Below are 20866 nucleotides of genomic sequence, written 5' to 3' on the forward strand. Positions count from 1 at the left end.
ACAACAAAAAAAAGCAAATGACATTTTCAGATATGTGGACACCAGAGGCTGAAAGGAAGGGAATACAGGAAGTGAATGCTGATGGGTGGAGGGTGTGAAGGGGGTCTCTTTTTGTGGTGGTAAAAATGTTTTAGCATTAGATACTGGTTATGGTTGGACACCATTGAGAAGGTACTAAAAGCTGAACTGTATATACCTCAAAATATTTAAAATGTTGAGTTCATTAATTTCATCTCAATCAAAAAAATCCAAAGAGCCCAAGTGCAGTGGTGCACGCCTGTCATCCCAGGCTGAGGCAGAAGGATCATGAGTTCAAAGCCAGCCTCAGCAACTTAAATGAGACCCCCTGTCTCTAAATAAAATACAAAAAAAGGGCTGGAGATGTGGCTCAGTGGTTAAGGGCCCCTGGGTTCAATCCGCAGTAACTGCCCCACCCCAAAAATTTTTTTCAAGATTAGAAATATTTCAGTGTGTTTAAACACACACACACACACACCCCCTAAGGAATTTTGACAGCAATTTCACAAAGACACAAGTAACTGTGTCAACCTGGTTTTTGTTTTTATCTCCCACCTGGTGGACACAGGTCAGGGAGAGCAAAGGAGGTGGCAGGGTGAAGAGGCAAGTTCTGACAGGTACCACCACCACCTGGAGAGGAAGCCAGGCAGACACAGCCAGGGCGGCCTCTGCATGGGGTTCAGAGTGAAAATCAGTTTTCAGTCTGCTTTCCTCCCAGGAATGAAAACCAAACAGTCCTCCACACCACAACCAACCTCCTCCATGGCGTAAGTGCAGAACTGCCACAGGAAAAGCAGAAATGTTCCTTTAGCAGAAATGTTGCTTATGCCTCAGACAAAATTACTGTTGCCGTGGGAACTGTAACTGGAGTTTCCTGGACTTCTAAAAAAAAAAAAAAAAATTCTCTAATGTGAAATTCGACTGGCAGACTCTGCTCCCATTTAACAAAAGGCTGTTTCTTTTTCTGAGAACTATTTTTATGAAATTAGCGCCCTCGCTCCAACCCAATCCTATTAAAAGCTTTCCTGGAGTTTTATGCTTTCTGATATTAAGGACAAATGGCTCTGGTATTATCCTCAGGACAAGATGCAAATAAATCTGCTCTCTGACAAATACTTTAATTGAGTTAGATCCCTTTAATCAGAAAGTATTAACCAACTGAAATTGTGCTGTAGGACCCAAGTTCCCAAAACTCTAGAACTCTCTCTCTCTCTCTCTCTCTCTCAAAGCCCTGATATTAAAGTCAGGCACAAAACAAAACCTCTTCCCAGGAGACCCTTCCAAGGGTGACACTCAGCAAAGAAGGGAACTGGAGTCTGAGAACTCAGGGCACGCCTGTGTGACAGAGAAGAAGAACTCAGCTCCAGAGGCCAAGTCTAGGATGACAGGTGTCTGAGCTGAAAACCACAAATCTGCTATTTCTGCTGAAAGACACAAAGTACAAAGAGCAGCTACTAGACAGACGGACCAACCATGTCTTCAGTGACATTGCCCCTGCCCTCTACTTCTGGGTCACCCAAGAAATCGATGCCTGATTCATCAAAAAAGAAAAAAAGGAACTTGTCCCAGGTCACACCTGCACCAGAGGCAGAGAAGGATACACACCAGATCTCCACTTTTCCTTTCTGCATTAGTCTATAAACTAGTCGCAACAAAATTGTCTCCTCAAACTCACATGGCCTCACAGTAATCATATTTTGCTTACTTTTCTGATCCTCCACCTGCTCAAAAAAGGGAAATAAACCACTGAACAGTGTGGCACATGCCTATAATTCCAGCAGCTCAGGAGGCTGAGGCAGGAGGAATCATGAGTTCAAAGCCAGCCTCAGCAACTTAGCGAGGCTTTAAACAACTCCGGGAGACCCTGTATCTAAATAAAATACAAAATAGGGCTGGGGATGTGGCTCAGTGGTGAGCTCTCCTGGGTTCCATCCCTGGTACCAAAAGTGGGGGCAGGATAAAATACTGAGGGACTAAGGACTCTCAGATGTCAGAGTACAGCTCAGTGGTACGGCACTTGCCTAATATGTGAAAGGCCATGCGTCCCATCCCCACTGCCATAAGCAAGCAAAAATGAAGTTTGTAACTATTAGCACATTTTCAGACAATGTGTCAGTGCTTCCACGTCACCTTGGAACAGCCTCTGGGACACAACTTCACAGGGCACAGGAGACACCTAATAATTACTCACAGAACACGGGACACATTTTAATTCTAAATTTCTGCAAGGCAACAGTACCTATCAGAAACACATGTTCTTCTAAGCTGATCAATGGGCACCACTTCATGGATGGAGATGCTAAAAGCCTTGTTGGGTCAGAATGGGAAAAATGTCCTTTGACTACAAAGTGACCCTCATCCACTCTCTGCTCATCCTCTGTTGTTCTCTCCTCCATCCTTCATGTAGACCACAAAGGAAACCCAGAAATGCCTGCAGGGTGACCGCAAAATCATCTAGACTCCTGTTCCCCAGAGATCACGCTGCTAACCTGTCTGCAGACACTCGGTCCAGGCATGCAGTCTGAAAACCTCCGAGAAAATGAAAATAAAGACCCTTTCATTTCTGTTGTCTCAGAGAAATCACTGCCCAAGTCAGATGGAGACTAACTTCAGGCCAGAGAGGTTGCCAATGCTAACCTGCATTTTCCAAAACTGAATCGGAGTGAGAAGGGAGTCAGTCTCTCTCTCCTATACATATTTCAACACAGTCTAATGGAATAGCAGGAACAAGGCCAGACAGCCCCACTGCTACTGGCACTGGGGCCAGGGAACAGAAATTTATTTTTAGTCAGCAGAGCAAGGAGTGATTCAAGTGCCACAGGCCCGGGGTGCAAGCTGGGGGCCTTCCTGCCTCTGGCATGGGATACCTCACAGTCACCTACCATGCTCCTTGCTCCAAGGGCAGGGGGTGGACAAAGAAGCCTTGGAAGGACACACTTGTCCCATCTCAATTCTACCTCTCCATTTTGCAACTTAGTATACATTTGGGGAGTCGCACCTTCTTCTTTAGCAACTGCAAGATATGCTCTGCTATCCTGGCTCCCTCACCGAACAAGAAAAGGAGGAATGAGTGGCCAAATGGCCTAGGAGCTTGTTAAAAATGTGGTTTTGGGGGATGTGGCCCTGCATTTCTTCGTTTGGGGTGGTGTTGGGGGTGGGGTGTGCCAGGGATTGAACCCAGGGACACTTGACCACTGAGCCCCATCCCCAGCCCTATTTTGTGTTTTATTTAGAGACAGGGTCTCTCTGAGTTGCTTAGTGCCTTGATTTGCTGAGGATGGCTTTGAACTCACCATCCTCCTGTTGCAGCCTCCCGAGCCTCTGGGATGACAGGCAGGCAACACCGCACCCGCCTGGCTGTGGCCCTGCATTTCTAATGGGCCTGATGTGGATATGATACTGCTGGTGCACAACTTGGGCTCTCAGGATTCATGAGCATCTCCATGCACTTGGCTTGAGGAACACTCTGGGGGTTTCCACATCCCCAGCTCACCTCTCCAAAAGCTGACTCATTTAATGTAGCCCACGATTAGGCACCTTGCAGGTGCTGCACACAGAACAAGTGGGCACAAAAAAGAAAGTGAACCCTCTGCTCATACTTAAGGGCCATGGTTTTCCTGCTTTCAATATTCATTCCTTCTTCACAGGGAACAAAGACCGTCCTACAATGCCTGTGGGCCTACAGTGAGGTCTCATCAAGACCCAAGGAGTTATGTGAGAACCAGCCACCATTAAGAGCCACCAAGTATCACATATTTGCTAAGTGACCCTCATGATAGCAAGTGCTTCATGTATGTTCTGCTTCCTTCTAGGCCTGGCCCTGTCCACTTGTAATCCCAGTGACTCGGGAGGCTGATGCAAGAGGATAGCAAGTTTAAGGCGAGCCTGGGCAACGTAGTGAGGCCCTAAGCAACTTAGCTAGGCCATGTCTCAAAATATAAAAGAGTCTGGGGATGTGGCTCAGTGGTAGGGTGCCCTGGTTCAATCCCTAGTATCCCTCCCCTCCAAAAAAAATGTCAGACTCACATTTTTCTTTTATGAGATTCAGAGATGACGTTAACTGTCCAGGATAGGGTGAGCCACCACCCAGCCCCTCCCCAGGCTTTCCTGAAGAACCCTCAGCAGACTGGAAAAAGGTTCAGCTCCAGAGCATGTTTCAAAAGGCTGCTCCCTGAACACAGGGCCCGCAGCCAGCCAAAATCCAAGATCAACACGCTAACCCGAGATCTTTTTAATAGTGCCTTCCTGCCGTATCCCCCTGCTCAGCCTGCTGAGTTCCAGGGTTCCAGAGAAAAGGACGCACACAGGTGAGCAAACGAATTGTAAAACTAGCAAAATCAAGATAAAGTAAAAATGTGCAGGGCTGCAGTGTGGACAGGAAATTCAGTAGGAAGGGGGTACTCTGCTCAGGAAGCTGCCCAAAAAATCTGGTGGAGCGCATGGCTGGACTCCCAGCTGGGAAGACCTGTCAGGCTGCAGGAGCAGGGCCAAGCCAGGTGCCTCGGCCCCAGCAAAGGCAAAAGGCTCAAATGATCACACCCCGGGGCTTCCTCACTGCATTTTTTGGTTAAAACCATTTATGTCCTTTTTGGTTTCCTCTGTAAGAACACCCAGATTTCACTTCAGTCTATCATTGACCATTACAATGAATTCCTCTTTTTTCTGCTGATTTCTGAGGCCAGGAGGCACTTCATTATTTTTATATATATATTTATTTATTTTATTTTAGAGCCCTAAAAGTAAACTGAGTCTCAGTCCAAAATTCACTGGCACAGAGCTGAGCCTGCTATCTTATAATTCACACAGCTTCCTTTAATTCCAGTTTATTCACCTGAGCTGCAACTTCATGGGTCAGAGAGCAAGTAGAAAAGTCCTAGCGTCCCCCAAATGGGAGACAAGTCAAGGGCTGGAGAGTGGCTCAATGGTAGGGCACATGCTTAGCTAGCATGTGTGAAGCCTGAGGTTCCATCCCCAGCACTGCTGGAAATAAATGGGTGTGGGGGGCAAAACCTCCAGCTTTTGATTCTGCAAAACCCCAGAACAGCAAACAAGGCATTTTCTGTGATGAAGGTCATTCTCCACCAGTGAGCAAGCATGCCACCACAAGTTCTCCTGCCACCAGTGTCAGCAAGCCAAAACCACGGACCCACCATGGCCCAGAGCCCCAGATGGCACTACTCACAGAAAGAGTGACACCACGTGTGGAGAGGCAGCACCCAGGGATGGTATGGCCTTCAACTCATTATTATGGAGGTACCTGCAACAAAAGCAAGAGGGAATGGATCATATGGAGCACTTAAGTTAAGCATTTAGAAACACAAACATACAAGGCCAATCAAAACCACCATGAGCCAGGCGCGGTGGCACAGACCTGTCATCCCAGCAGCTTCGGAGGCTAAGGCAGGAGGATCATGAGTTCAAAGCCAGCCTCAGCAACTTAGTGAGGCCCTAAGCAACTTAGTGAGACCCTGGCTCTAAATAAAATATAAAAAGGCCTGGGGATGTGGCTCAGTGGTTAAGCACCCTGGGTTCAATCCAGCTACCAAAAAATAGATAGATAGATGATAGATAGATAAATAGAAACCCCCTGCTGCATTCACCACAGGAGGTGTGAAATAAAAGAATCCACAAGTGAGTTTTTAAAGAGAAAGAAGTTCTACGAAGTCACAAAGCCTAACTATTCCTCACACCCCTGGTAAGAAATTAATACTAGCATCAAGTTCAGAAAAGAAATCAAGACTAACAGACATCGAGTAATGAGAATAGGCCCAGATACAGGTTCAGGTCAAGTGTGGCCCCAAGTCCATCCTGGTTGGCTCAATCAATCAGGAAGGGATCTGGAGAGGAAAGACTGTCCCCTCCTGGTTGCTCAGTGCTCTGCCTGAACCACAGGGTAACATGCAGGAACAGAAAGCTGGAGCCCAGTGGCTCACTCCTGTGGGGTTCTGAGATGCTAGTCACATATGGGACCGATTATTTCAATGTCTTCACTATGAAATAACAAAGGGGCTGGACTCAGAGATGCTCATCCATTTGAGGTTCCAGCTTCCCTGGACTCTAATGGAGTCTCTGGATGGTCTTCCAGGAAAACAAACATATACACATGCTTTCTGCACACAGACATTGTGAAAACCCTCTGCAGACAGGATGTGCTCTCCAAGTTCCCTTCCTGCTGGAAGGTCCTAAAATCTCTCTTTCCACCATTGATATCTCTTACTGGAAGGGAAAGCCCATGGACACAGCTTGCCTGGTCTGCCCCCAGAGGCTGTACAATCTGGCCTCCTTACATGGACATGTATTTCCAAAGCTGGGAAGAGAATCCAAAAATCAGACTTGCAATGTGAGCCCAAGAAACCTCAGGAAAGCCAAAGCAGTGTCCAGGCATTCTGCTGGGTGACGGGCTTGAAAGAAATTGTACTTGAGATGCAAAGTCAAGGGAATAAAACTGGATTATCTTGCTCTCGATTTTTTAAGGGAGGTACATCTTACACACAGGGCACTCTCTGAAGACAGGCCACTGGCATGACAGCTGTATTCATACAAGTAGAGAACCCACATTTGCCTGAACAGAATCGTCTGGTTGTCTGCCATCTTTTACAGAAATGAACAGAAGTGAAAAAAAAAAAAAAAAAGAAAGAAAGAAAGGCCTTGAATTATCCCATTTGCTTTCTTCGGGGCCAAAGCCAGTTAGGGATGAGGCTTGACAATTACTGGGCCGTAGGACACAGAATGCCTGTTTAAATAGCTTCATGACTGAAGCATCTGGCAGAGAGAAAGCAGATCCATATCATGTGGCAAATCCTTGTTTGTGTGTTGAAATAGGCAATTAATTATTTTAACAGTCTGTTATCTGACGGTCCCCTGAATCAGATGGTTTCTGCTTCTACCTTTTATCTCTCCCAACCCTGCTTCGAGATCCATTTCCCATCACGGTACTGAAAATTCTCCATCAGTCTTAATCATGACCAGGAAAATTTCACAGTACCTATGAGCACACATATCACGAGAGGACACCCTCCGTTTTCACCAGAGCAAGAAAAGCTCAGCTCAGGCGCCTGCTACCACCAAGGTGTCTCCTAGAGATTGACTCTTAAACAGAAGATGAGGTAATAAGAAGAGTAGCAGGTAACTTAACCAAAGGCTTACTATCTACCAGATGAAGCTCTAAGAGGTTTTCAGCCTATGGACTCATCTTTTGGACCGTAGAAGTGGGTCCCAGGAATGTTTCCATTGAAATAAGAGGTGTTAAGTAATTGGACCAACATCACTAGCAGAAAATAGCAGTGGCCCAGGAAATCTGGCCCCAAAGTCTGTCTGGGTTGTTAACTACTATCTTCTGTTTTTTTTTTTTGTTTGTTTGTTTTTTTATCATTATCCCCTCAGGGGCACTCGACCACTGAGACTCATCCCCAGCTCCTTTTTTTGTATTTTATTTAGAGACAGGGTCTCACTGAGTTGCTTAGGGCCTTGGTAAATTGCTGAGGCTGGCTTTGAACTTGCGATCCTCCTGCCTCAGCCTCCTGAGCTGCTGGGATGACAGGCATGCATCATCACACCCAGCTTGTTTCTTTACGATTGTAGTGAAACCCCTGTATGTATTATGTAAAGTAATCATCACAACAACTTTGAGTTAGTTTCCAGTTATTACTGCTGATTCCTATATGACACTCATTTCCCAAGTCAGTTTAAGTAACCGGCCAGGGGGACATGGCCAAGAGATGAACAGTGGCCTCAAATCAGAGAAGAGCAATGAGCAAACAAGCCAACAAGCATGAGGCTGGCCAGAAAGCTCCTAATCCCTTAGGTAACACTGAAGTTGTTTTTCTGCCTTGATTTGAATTGGAACCTAAAACTGAGTATGTAAAAACTCTGGCTAATGAGCCTCCAGCCCCCAAACGAAGCTGATTTCCATCAAAGGCCCTAAAACTCTTGCTGAGATATCTGGCTTCTATAAAACTTTTTCTGATGATTCAGGACCAAGAAGTGCCTCAAATGCTTCGGACTATGAATCACGGCCCAACCCAGGAGCTGGAAGGAGGTGTAAGTTAGGTCACTGGGGGCTGCGAGGGTTGCCTGACCCCAGAGCAGAACCCGGACAAGACCTGACCCACTCAATCCTTAAGGTCAGCGGGGACTTGTGGGTCCCTGAGTTTTCTCCCCAAACTTACACTTACTTAGCTCGGTTCAAGGGAAAAGTTACATTTAAATGTTACAAAGGACATTTCACAGTACATCATCATCATTTATTATCTTAATGAAGTTTGGCCTTTTAACCAACAATATAAAACCCACCCAAGGAGTACTATGGGGTTATAGCATCTTTTTTTCCTTGCCAGACTTATTGATTGAATAGCTGACAGAGGCACACAGTAAAGATTTCAAACCATTTCAAAAAAGAATACACGGAGTATACAGTGAAAAAAAAGTTCCTGTATCCTTCAGTCTCCTGGCCTGCCTCCAAGGGGAACCTCCTGCTGCAGGCTATGAGAGATGTGCATGTGTTTTTATTTTACACAAACTTGTGTCTTGTGGGCTATTCTGTACTGCTCTTTTCCCCTCAGTAATATATCTTGAGGAGGTCTTCACAAGTCTTTCAGCCAGCTGCAGAGTAGTCCTCTGCTGGTATGAGTGGTTTTAAAAAAAAAATGGACCCTTTTCTTTACTGATTTATTTCGCCAATTTGTTCTTGGTAGGCAGAATGGTTGTTCCAATTGCTCCCAACTAGACACAGATCCAACTACTAACAATTCGAGTCAGGAGGAGGGCTGGAACTTTGGTTTCCCTTCTTTTTTTCCCCTTACTTATTAATCTATTTATTTATTTATCGTACTAGGGGTTGAACCCAGGGCTTCATGCATGCTAGGCAAGTGCTCTACCACTGAGCCACATCCCCTGGTTCTTCTGTTTTTAATGTATTTTGAGACAGGGTTTTCCTAAATTGCCTAGGATGGCCTTGAACTTGCCATCCTCCTGCCTGAGCCTCTGGGGCAGTTGGGATTACAGGTATGCATCACCACATCAGCTTGGTTTTGTTTCTTAAGAGGAGAAAGCCATCAGGAGCACACAGGAACATGATTTCAAGAGACTTAATAACTGAGGTTATGCTTTATCTACTGGAGAATAATGCATACTAAATAATGGCTTTAGCAAGACTTCACGATACATAATTTCTAAAATTATTTTTGTATAATGACAAAGAATATATAGCTCTCCCTTGGTATCTGTGGGGTTAACTGTAGGAACCCCCCCTCCACCAAAATATGCCCAAGACCTTTACAGAAAACTGTAGCAGTATTTGTATAAATCCTATGCATCTCCTCATATAAACTTTAAATCACTTCTAGGTTACTCTGAATGTTATCTAATGTTGCATAAAGGCTATGGAAATAGTTGTTACATTGTATTTTTAGGGAATAATGACAAGGAGAAAAAAAAGTTTGTATATGTAAATTTTTCTCCAATATTTTCAATCAGAAGTTGGTTGAATCCATGGCCATTAAACCCATGGACATGGGGAGGACTGGCTGTGGTCACTTTAACAAGTGCATACAATAATCAGGGTGAACACGGACCCAGTGCCAGGAGCAAACCTGAATGGCAAGCCAACCCTTTCAGGAAAATAGGAATGATCATCTCACCCCAAAAGAAGAAACTGAGACAGAGTGGCAGAAAAGGAATTTTTTCAAAGAAAATTACACAGCTTGCATTTTTTGTTTGTTTGTTTTAGTTTGGTTTGGGGGTTTTCTTTCTCTTTTCTTTCTTTCTTTTCTTTCTAGTACTAGGGATTGAACCTAGGGGCACTGAACCACTGAGCCACATCCCCAATCCTTTTTCTATTTTATTTAGAGACAGGGTTTTGCTGAGTTGCTTAGGGTCTTGCTAAGTTGCTGAGGCTGGCTTCGAACTTCCAATCCTCCTGCCTCAGCCTCTGGAGCTGCTGGGATGACAGGCATAAGCCACTGAGCCAAGCCAGCTTATGTTTTAAAATCGGATCTCATCGTTCTCAAAACTTGCAGTACCTTTGTTTCCCTTTTCAACCAATGAAAATAATACAAGTGCCAAGCTTATAGGGTCTGGGCAGGTTACAGCTGAAATAATGAAACATAAAGGTTTAGGATACAGATACGTGGGAAATAACTAGCAGGTGGTAGTGATTCACAGCCAAAAATAGTGCCTCAGAGCAACCCCTACCCCACCTGTGCCCAACATACAACCATCATGCACTCTCCTCATGCATGTGCATGATCATGGGGAGGCAGCGGGCAGCAGCCTTAGATGCTGGCAGCACAGCGAGCCATAAATACCCAATAGCAGACACAGGCTAGGCTTCCTCACCCCTCAGAACATTTTAGGTCAGTGGCTCTGGTGAGCACATAGGGGTATCCACAGCAAGGAATCTCAGCCAGGCAGCAGTATCGTGAGCTGAGCACCATTTTCACAGAGGACTGTATAAACAGCCTTCCTATTATAGAAGAGCCTCGGTGTCCAGCACCCTCCTGGGTGGAGGCCCTCCTGGTGGGCCCTCAGGGCTGTGGGAAGTGCAGACCATGTGGCTTGGAAGCAGCTGTCTAAGTGCCCCCATGTCCTCCAAGTGCCTCCAAATGGCTGGCTTTCTCCCTCTAACCAACCCACAGTATTATGTGGTTCGAGGGCCTCCAAAATTAAACCACTGCTAAGCCACCCCCGGCTCCTTTGCCAGGCCTGGCTCTGACACTCCTCGGGGTTTGGGAGAACTGGCTGCCCCCTGGGAAACACTCAGGCCCAGCTAATTCTGATGCAATTGGGTATCAACTGCGATTCTTGAGGGGTTTTTTTTGTTTTTTTTTGTCTTTTCTTCCACATCCTTTCCCATCTCCCCACCACTCACCCCTGACACCTCTTATAATCTCCAGGAGTATCAGAATTCCTGCAGGAAAAGCCCCACAGGCTTTCAGTGAGGAGTTCTGCTGCTCTGGGTACCATGTCTGGAGAGTCCAGGGAGTGGCACCAGGGAGAGAAGGAAGTCACAGTAGGTAAAAGGTTCAACCTGTCAGTCTCCAAAAATGTGTTTCTAAACTAGCACTCAGCCAGGGCTGCCCAGTTTCAAAAGTAGCAAAAGAGAAATGATACTCAGTGAGCCTTTGCCATAGCCAGGGCCAAACCATCATCTTCAGTTAATAACTACAATGATACTGATCGTGTGTCACTATGTCGATGGCACAGAGGAGGCAAAGGAAACACTGAGGAGCTGTCACTTGTCCAGGGACACAGACTCAAAACGAGAACCCCAAGGGGCAGAACCAGAACTCAAATGTCAAAATCCAGTTCTGCTTGCCACTAAAACAAGTGTTTCCACCCCCACTTCACCCTACTGTGTCTGTAATAGATCACCTTGGTTTTACAAGGCCCACTCAGGAAGGCAGTGCTGGGGGTGGGGGGATTCCACTCTTAAAACAAGGAAACTAGAGGTTGGTGGTCAAGAGAGCAAAACCCAATGGAAGTCGAAAGCCTGTGTGAGCAAGGAACAAGAACTAGGGAGCTAGCAAAACCAATGCTGAGAGCACCGTCTGAAGCATCCACAAAGAATGTGTTAAAATAATGTCTCTTTTTTTTAAAATGTAAAAATGATGGTGGGATGGGGAGGCTGAGGCAGGAGGACCACAAGTTTAAAGCCAGCCTCAGCAACTGAGAGAAGCCCTAAGCAACTCAGTGAGACCCTGTCTCTAAATAAACTATAAAAGAGAGCTGGGGATGGGGCTCAGGGGTTAAGCTCCCCAGGGTTCATTCCTAGTAAGGAGGAAAAAAAAGAATGCAAAGTAAATTCCATTATGAACAAAATATCAAAAAAGTTTAAATCCAGACAGTGTCAGCAACGGTGCTATGTCAAGCCATGCTGGAGTCTTGGGCAACAGGAAAATGATCAGTAGTACTGATTCTGCCTCAGTTCAAATTTTTTATATTTTGCCCCTCGTAGATATTTTAGAGAGGGGGGGGGTTAATTTTGATTTTTTTAAGCATTGCATCAAAATAGCCATTACCTCGATTGCTGAGTTTGGGGTGCCCTCAAAATTTCTATGCCGGAGTCAAGTGCCCCACCTTCCTCTCCTGAGCCCCTTCCCCATTTTCATGTCTTATTCAGGCACCCAGGACAGTGCCTGGCATAGAAAAGGTGCTCAAAGAAGTGTTAAGTGGAAGCCCAGATGATGTCAGAGGAAATGCCCCAATTTTAATTTTTGTTCAACTCTAAAAAGAAACCACAGCCAGGCTTTGGGGCCATTATTAGGTACATAAGAGTTACTTGAACTCAAGCACTTGTAATACCATGACAGTCAACCTGAAAAGTGAGATGACTACCGAGTGACAAACGGGAAGGTAGGATATACAGCATGGAGACAATGGGAAAAGGGGTAAATCATGAACCATGCAGAGGAGCACAAGATTTCATCACACTACTCATAATAATAATTCACGTCAATTTAGAACTTATGAATTGTTTATTTCTGAAATTTTCCATTTGATATTTTCAGACTGTGGTTGACCACAGACAACTGTACTGTCTGTCATTTGACAGTAAAGGCATAATGATGCAAATACCCCTTCACACGGGAGAGTAAGGAATGCTGCAAAATGAAAGGATTTTCTCCAAGATCTCTCCACCCCTCTACCAACCATACAGAGATTTAGGGAAAGCACTCACATTTCCTGTAGATTTAGCAAGTCCTCAAAGCCAGCAGGGTCAATCTCAGAGAGTTTGTTGTAACTCAGGTTTCTGGTAAAGGAAAGGAAAAAAATAATCTATACTTGGCAATGTGCACCGAATTGACAAATTTTATCCTTTCCCACTTAATCCCTTCCCCCCAAAAATCCAAGCCCTCTTCCTCCTAATTCCCATTGTCTCATGCATTATTTTAAGTAACATTTTTGCTACTGAAATTTACAAATATACCTCTCCTGCACACTTGCATCCATAAACAAGGCACTGAAAGGCAAGCAATGAACATGCCAACCACCTGAGGCAATGGATTCAAGCAATATCATTTTATCACCTAACAACCTGTAAAGAATTCCTAAAGTGAGCCAGACCCCTATTCACATTAAGGTGTCCTGGTCCAAATACTCTGCACCAAATACTTTGCAAAGTCCAGGGCTATTCTTTTATACATACATGGAGTCTAACTTCCCATTCTTGTGGTTGGACATGATGTGGAGTTTCCCTGGTCGTGTGTTCATATATGAACATAGGAAAGTTCTGTCCCATTCATTCCACTGTCTTTCCTATTCCCATCCTCCTCCCTTCCCTTCATTCCCCTTTGTCTCATCCAATGAACTTCTATTCTCCCCCCAACCCTTATTATGAGTTAGCATCTGCATTTCAGAGAGAACATTTGGCCTTTGGATTTGGGGGATTTGCTTATTTCACTTACCATGGTAGTCTCCAGCTCCAACCATTTACTGGCATATCAAGGCTATTCTTAATGACATTTTTTATTAATGTTTGACTAATGCATCAACATCAAACAGCAGTAAAGAAATGAAGAAAAGGTGGTTCAAGCCTTTTATTGTCTAAGCCAGTGGTTCTCAATCAGGAATGATTTTACGCTGAACCCCCCACACCCCCCATGGGGAGACAGCTGGCAATGTCTAGAGACATAAAGACAGAGGCGAATGGGTGGTTCTGGTGTCTGGTGGGTAAGGGCCAAGGCTGCTATTCAACATTCTACTGTGCACAGGCACTGTCCCACAACAGAAATATCCAGCCCTACATGTTAATACTATCCTGAGACTGAGAAACCCTGGTCTACACAAGAATTCAGGACTCAAAATTGCTCAAACGCAATTTGAGTGGTTGTTACAAAAAGAAACTACAAGATTCAGAATTACAAGGCTCTTTATGAGCACAGTATCCCCATGCCACGATCATCACACAGAAGAAGGGAACCAGGTGTTAAGACATTCACACTGGTATGAACCCTAGGCAGGGAAAGCTGGCAGAGCAGCCTTCTCAGGTAATACCAGCTGTCTCACTAGCTCAGAATCACACCTTTCTTTCCATTCATCCCCAGCTGTACCCTCCAACACCAAGAAGGGTGAGCTTCTCTGATCACAGCCTCAACCTAGACCAGCTTCATCTTTTGGGGACAGAAACCATGAGATGTGATCTCCAAATCAGCCCCAGCTTCTCACTCCATACTCCTGCTGCAAAAGTTAAGTCCACCCAGCCCGAGCAGGCCAAAGTGGTTGACGTTTCTCATTTCAGCTATTCATTCCACTGACATTCCTGACAATGAGCAGCCCCAGTTATCAGGAGTTTAAAGTCTGCCTCTGAAAATGTCACCTAAGTGGCAGCTATCTTTTAAGGTTACTCCAGAGACATTTCAGTCAATACTAACCTAGAACTGAGAGCCATTTCCCTATAACATGGAAGACATTCATCTAAATAAAAGCCAAGCTGCACTGGAAACTAATGGTACCTCTGTGTTTGTGTCACAGCCTGAATTAAAGGCCATTTGTCCAGAAATTAAGAGGCCGTAAAGACTGAAGGTGGTAACTTTTAAAAAATATTTTTAGTTGTAGATGGACATAAAAATAAATAAATAAGCAAACGTGTTATGTGGTGCTGAGGACTGAATGCTGAGTCTCACACTTGTTAGGCAAGCACTCTGCTGCTGCGCTACAGCCCCAGCCCAGGTGATAACTTTTAAAGCCAGATACTGAAGTCAAGTGCGGGCTTGCTTGTACTCGGGGGTATTTATCAATGGGTAAATAGAAACCAACAGGCTAGAACTGAGAAAGAAAACCCACAAAGGGAGAATTTCTCATGTCAGAAAAAGGACTGAGATTTTCTTCTACTCTGAGTGGATTATCATGGCAGGTGAAGGGGATGGTGGCTACCATTTCTACAGGTAAAGATACCGCAAGCTTCAAGCTATAATTCATGTCATCACAGGCAACTTGAGAGATGACCTGGAGGAGACATGAGAGAAGGGCTCTCAGAAACCATGGAAGCAAGAGATGCAAAGAGCGGATACTTCATGCAGCTGGCAAAATGACCAGGACACCAGCACACTTAACAGTTGACATTTGCTCTCCATTTCAGAAAAAAGAGCCAGCATAGGTAAATCTTCTTCATTTTCCAGAAAGGCTCAAAATATGAATTCTTACGGGAAATTCTTTGTTTTTGGCGGGGGGGGGGGGGGGGGACTGAACCCAGGGGTGCTTACCCACTGAGCCCCATCCCCATCCTCCTGCCTAAGCTGCTGAGATTAGAGGTGTGTGCCATGGTGCCCAGTTTAGTCTAGAATTTTTTTTAAAATTTCCCATTCTCATAAAACCTTACGGCATGGGTCTAGGGAAGGTCGTGTTGGTAATTTCATTGGAACTTAGTGTGTACTGTGTGTAATTCCTCAGAAGGTAAAAACAGCAGAAACAGTCTCACAAGCTTAAAGGATTAAACAACTAATAGGTGATATGGTCTTCCTCACTCGCACCCCTTGAAATCTTGAAGGGGCCAGTCGCTCCTCCCCAGTTCTTTAAAAGCAGGTGCCTTCTGCAGTGAACAGGGCAGGTTCTGAGGTGGAGGAAGAGATTGGCGACTGGAGCCTGTGATGCCCCAGAAAGCATGTTTCCCAGGCCATCTCTGGGTGCCCACTGGTGCTCAGGAGTTGGGTCACTGGGTTGTCTAGTCCCCGTTTTCCAGCTGTGGTATTCAGCTGAGCAAACATCTGGAGGCTTCAACTATGCAAAAGAAGATGACGTTCAGGAGTCCACCCAGGATTGAGAAATGGGCATAGGCTAGCTGGGAAACGAGACTGAAGAGGAATACCTGGTTCTAGACTGGAAACCAGTCCTTCCACGGGGAGCTAGCATCTCATTCTTGTCCAAGATGGGACCAAGCATTTTGCTATAGAGGCAGTAGTCCATGGGCAGCACGGGTTTGTTGGGACCAAGTGGGCTTGTTTTCCCTGCCACCGGTTACTCAAAAATCAACGGAACTTCTCGTCTCTCCACTTCCAAGAAGTCAATGAATTATTGTTCAGCAGCTCTGAAGAGCGTTTGCCAAGTTTATAATATGTGGTTCAGGCCGTAATCCAGGAAGGTGCTGGTCAGATTAGGTAAATACCTATTAAGCCTATAGGATTACGCTCAGGGCAGTTCCGAGTGGGAGCATCTTGCAAGAGACTTAAGCCTTCCCGAGGCCCTTTCCCCTGTCAGGATGGTCTTTTGTGTGCTTTAAAGGGCTTGCATCAGTATACACCCCACCCCACCATATTTCATCACCCTTTTCAACAAATATCTTGAGTTATGAGGAAATGAATATTTATCATTATAATCATTGTTTTTAGCAGCGATGCAGATTGAACCTAGGGCCTTCTGCATGCCAGGCAAGTGCTCTCCTACTCAGCTACACCCCAGGCCAGGCCCCTCCTTTCTCCTCCTCCTCCTCCTCCCTCCTCTTCTTCCTCTAACCCTCCCATTCATCATCTTTCTCTGTGCTGCTGGGGAGTGGAACCCAGGGCTTCACGCATGCCAGGCAAGCACTCTACCACTGAACTACACCCTCCTACCCTTGAGATTTATTTTTAAAGTTCAAGTTTCTCCTGTAGGTGCTGTTTTACTTGAAACATTTATTGGTTATCCCCAGGTTTAGAAATACTGCTTGATTATGATTTAGATCCAGCTCAGTTGGATGGATGGTGATGATGGACAGCCCCGTCTGCATCATGGCATGAGGTCACACACAGCTCCTGAAACCTTGACATATGGCTAGTGAGGACTGGAATTATAGCTCAGTGGCAGAGCACTTGCCTGGAATGTGTGAGGCCGTGAATTCGATCCTAAGCACTATATATAAATAAGAAAATTAAATAAAAGATCCATTGGCAACTGAAAAAAAAAAAAGGAATTCATACATATTTGTTACCAGGGATTGAATCCAGGGTGCTTAACCATGGAGCCGCATCCCCAGCCCTATTTTGTATTTTATTTAGAGACAGGGTCTCACTGAGTGGCTTAGGGCCTCCCTAAGTTGCTGAAGCTGGCTTTGAACTTTCAATCCTCCTGCCTCAGCCTCCCGAGTTGCTGGGATTACAGGCCTGCACCACCATGCCTGGCTCTGAATTCATAATTTTGTGTACTCTTACGTAGTTTAACTATACATGGCCACGTGGCTAGTTGGCTAGTTTTAGAGAGAGATGGGATTTCTCAGCTATAGAAAGACTTCAGCTCTTGACATTCCGTGGCTCTGCGGGGTCTTTCCAGGAAGCCTGCTTTTTGAGCACCCTCTTGTCCTACCCTGTTACACAGTTTGCCTTTTCTGATATGCCTGGGTAAAACCTGAGCTGTTCTCTGCCGAGGTGCCTCTTGTGTGTTCTGCAAATGGTGGGCCGCACGGTCCTCTTTGAGCAGATTAGCTGAAAGAATATCTACGGCTAGGCTTGGGCTCCATTGTTCCAAGATCTCTGCGCCCTTTGTGCAAAGAACAGGGAAAATTTGTGTTATGACAATGGCTGACAAAATGTTTAACAAAAGCTGCAACTGGCAGGAACTAAATACCCCCCCCCCCCAGGTTTCTTTCCCCTCCAGCTCTGGGCTCCTTACTGAAAGGTACAGGCATGCCTTGGATGGCATCTGTCCTGCAGACAGATGAATTGTTTTGACAGGAGAATCTAAAACCTTCAACTGAAGACCCATTCAGATGTCAGGCCTGGGAAGGGGCAACCATGTTCCTAGAAATAAGTGAGATGCTTTAGATGTGTGTCATGTCAGCTGCCACCTGGAAACAGAGCCCCAGCTGAGGTTTCCACTGGTTAGCTCACTGATTGTTCCTGGGGCCTGAGATGAGAACTCACACCCTTTGTGCAGAGCATCTTTCCTTAATTGATGAGAAATGAGTTGACAGTAAGCATATTGATCAAAGAATTAAAAAACAATAAAAGAAAAAAATCGTATTTAAAAACCTCTTTAACATTTTTTTAAGAAAACACACCAGTGTTCATAACAGTGTTATTCACAGTAGCAACCCAAATCTATGGATGACTATATACACAACATGTGGGACATCCATACAAAGGAAGACTATTGAGCCTTAAAAAGAAACTCTACATGTGTGACAGCATGGGTGGATTTTTTTTTTTTTGGTACTGGTGATTGAACCCAGGGGCACTTAACCATGGAGCCACATCCCCAGCCCTGTTTACATTTTCTTTTGGGACAAGGTCAAGCTAAGTTCTTAGGTTGGCTTTGAACTCATGACCCTCCTGCCTCAGCCTCTGGAGCTGCTGGGATGACAGGTGTGTACCACTATCCAGGCATGGCTAGACCTCGAAGGCACTGATTTTAGCAAAATCAGCCAGGCACAGGAGGAAAGGTACCATCTGGTTGCAATTCAAACAAGGAACCTGGAGTGGCTGGCTTCCAAGGGTGGTGGACACATGGGGCAGAGTCCCTGTTTAATGGTGCGGAATTTCTGCTGGTGATGTTGAGAAGGTCCTTGAACTGGGTGGTGGTGATGGTTGCCTGACGTGTGAACGTAGGCATGCGCACAGCCCACTGAGAAATGGCTAAAATAGGAAGTCAACTTTATGTTGTACATATCTTCCCACAATTAAAAAAATCACATGGGGAGTTTTTCTCCCTGCACTGGGCCAATGAAACAGTGCCTGTGAGGATTGTATGTTTGTAGAAGGGAGAACACAGTCAATTATTTTCCCCGTTGCCTGATGGAGCATTTGAGGCTCAGCTGCTTGTTCTGGGTTTAGAGACCTCTTACTTCTCGAACTTGAATGCTAGGGCAGCTCCATCCCAAGGCAGTGGCTGTTCAGGAGACACGAGCTTTCGCCCTGGGTTTTCTCTATGTTGCCCACAAGCGTCCAACAGGAGACTCTCCAGGCAGCCCTGACACTTGTTCATATGTGCCTTTTCCAGTTCATTGAAACACAAAAAAATTTCCTGCTTCTGGGTTGACCCAGCGGGAGCTCATGTTTCCACGTACACAGTCTTCCTCTCTGGGGCTCTGTCCTGGAATCTCACTGTCAATCCTGATGCTGCTTGGCCTCTGGATAATCATGTTTAGGGAGGACTCTCTTCTCAGGTAGCCTGGTCCAGGAAACAGAATGTTGACAGCACTTCTGGACTTTAGGGAGATGATTTTGGCTCTTTAAAGGGAAATCAGAGGGTGGTGGGGCTGTGGATGGTTTTCTTCTAAGTAGCTGAAGGATGTAGGTAGACACTTGCTAGGGAGGAAAGAGGGAAGTGACTTCAAAGCAGAACCATCAGGAGATGGTGCAAGACCCCGTGAGTCCCAGCTATACTCCTGGCCACATAGGGAGCCAGAAACAAGCCCGTCACTCAGAACTACTTCCTCAAGAGCCAGTGGCCCAGATCAGGTCAAAAACTGGCAGTCTTCTGGCCAGATGTGGCTGGCAGACAGGTTTTGCTGGGCCTATCCTGGATTACTTTTTGTGTCCCCCCTCCCCCAAGTAATTAAAAGATTCTACTGGGCATGGTGGCACTTGGCTATGATCCCAGGGGCTCAGGAGGCTGAGGCAGGAGGATGTGAGTTCAAAGCCAGCCTCAGCAACTTAGTGAGGCTCTCAGCAACTCAGTGAGACCCTGTCTCTAAATAAACTATAAAAAGGGAGGGGGATATGGCTCAGTGGCTAATCACTCCTGGGTTCAATCCCTGGGGTCCAAAATATATTAATGATAATAATAAAATAAAAAATCCTAGATTACCAGATGTTCTTTTTTTTCTATAGTGATGCTTTCCTGCCTTTAATGAAAACCACAACCAAACAGCCTGAGAATACACATTAAAGGATTATTATAGAATGATAAAACTGTACCTTAAACTTGATCTTCTCCTAGCATCCTCATCCCAGGATTCCTGCTCAGGAGAAGATGCTGTACTTGCTGCCACTCTATTAAGTAAGCCAAGCAGTGTATGTTCCCTGCCCTGGGGTATGGAGACAGATGACATCCCGTGTAATATCAAGCAAAAGAATGAGTTCAGTCAGGTGTGGTGGTGTATGCCTGTCATTCTAGGAGCTCAGGAGGCTGAGGCAGGAGGATCGCAAGTTCAAGCCAGTCTCAGCTACTTAGCAAGGCCCTACATAACTCAGTGAGACCCTGTCTATAAATAAAAAAAAAAAAAAAGGGAGTCTGGGGGCTGGGGATGTGGCTCAGTGTTTAAGCGTCCCTGGGTTCAATCCCTGGTACCAAAAAAGAAAAGTGATTTGAATCTCAACACCATTCATACAGCTCATTTTGTGAGCTTTGGGTCAATTACATTTCAGAGAGTTCAGTAGAGAGTCATGATTATTTCAATTTGTGAAAACATGACACAGACCATTCTCTGCGGGAATGAGGGAGGTGACTCAGGAGGAGATAACACATATCAGCCATATAAGGATTCAAAGCCACTGCCTATTTTCACTCCTTAAAATCTCCTAAGCAAATCAGTGTGGGCCTCTGAAGTATAACACCTTAGACGTTAACTGCCTGTGTGACTCTGTGAGGTCCGAGGCTTCTCCACCCTAAGTTCATATCTCTCTCCCTGTCCTGTCGGACAGACACATATCTTCTTTCTCTGGTATCCAATAAAAGCCAGACTGGACAGATATTTGAGCATGCACTTACCATGTATACTTACACTGTCAAAAATTATGATATAAATTAAGGTAAGATCAAGTCCCTGACCTGAAGGACCTCATAACCTATGGGTCAGGTAAAGACTGCTAACCAAATAACCGTAGTCAAAGACCCTCGGGTGGCAAGCATAGGGTAAAATGAAAATAGGTAGCTCTTAGGCCAAAATCAGGATGCAGGGAAATTGGTTTCTGATTGAACACGAGTTGGAAACGCCTGAAGT

At 45.4% G+C, this 20866-nt stretch overlaps 1 protein-coding gene across 8 annotated transcripts in view; it reads right to left on the reverse strand.

Annotated features, from left to right (window-relative positions):
* Positions 1-42: 42 nt before the first annotated feature.
* The window catches only part of LOC124100498 (uncharacterized), a 40919-nt gene continuing 20095 nt past the window's right edge, over positions 43-20866 (reverse strand). For all 8 annotated transcript variants that reach the window (XR_009227952.1, XR_006854326.2, XR_009227954.1 and 5 more), the window contains 3 exons: positions 12695-12766; positions 5201-5275; positions 43-900 (listed from right to left, as the gene is read on the reverse strand). Coding sequence is in view for 4 of the 8 variants with exons in the window: in XM_058583045.1 (XP_058439028.1) it covers positions 849-900; positions 5201-5275; positions 12695-12766 (199 nt within the window). In the remaining 4 variants the exon portion in view is untranslated. The remainder of the gene's footprint in view (positions 901-5200; positions 5276-12694; positions 12767-20866) is intronic.

Source organism: Marmota monax, unplaced genomic scaffold (genome assembly GCF_021218885.2).
Source record: "Marmota monax isolate L192 unplaced genomic scaffold, Marmota_monax_Labrador192_F-V1.1 WCK01_AAM20220418_F8-fsc01033, whole genome shotgun sequence".
Taxonomy (NCBI): Eukaryota; Metazoa; Chordata; class Mammalia; order Rodentia; family Sciuridae; genus Marmota; species Marmota monax.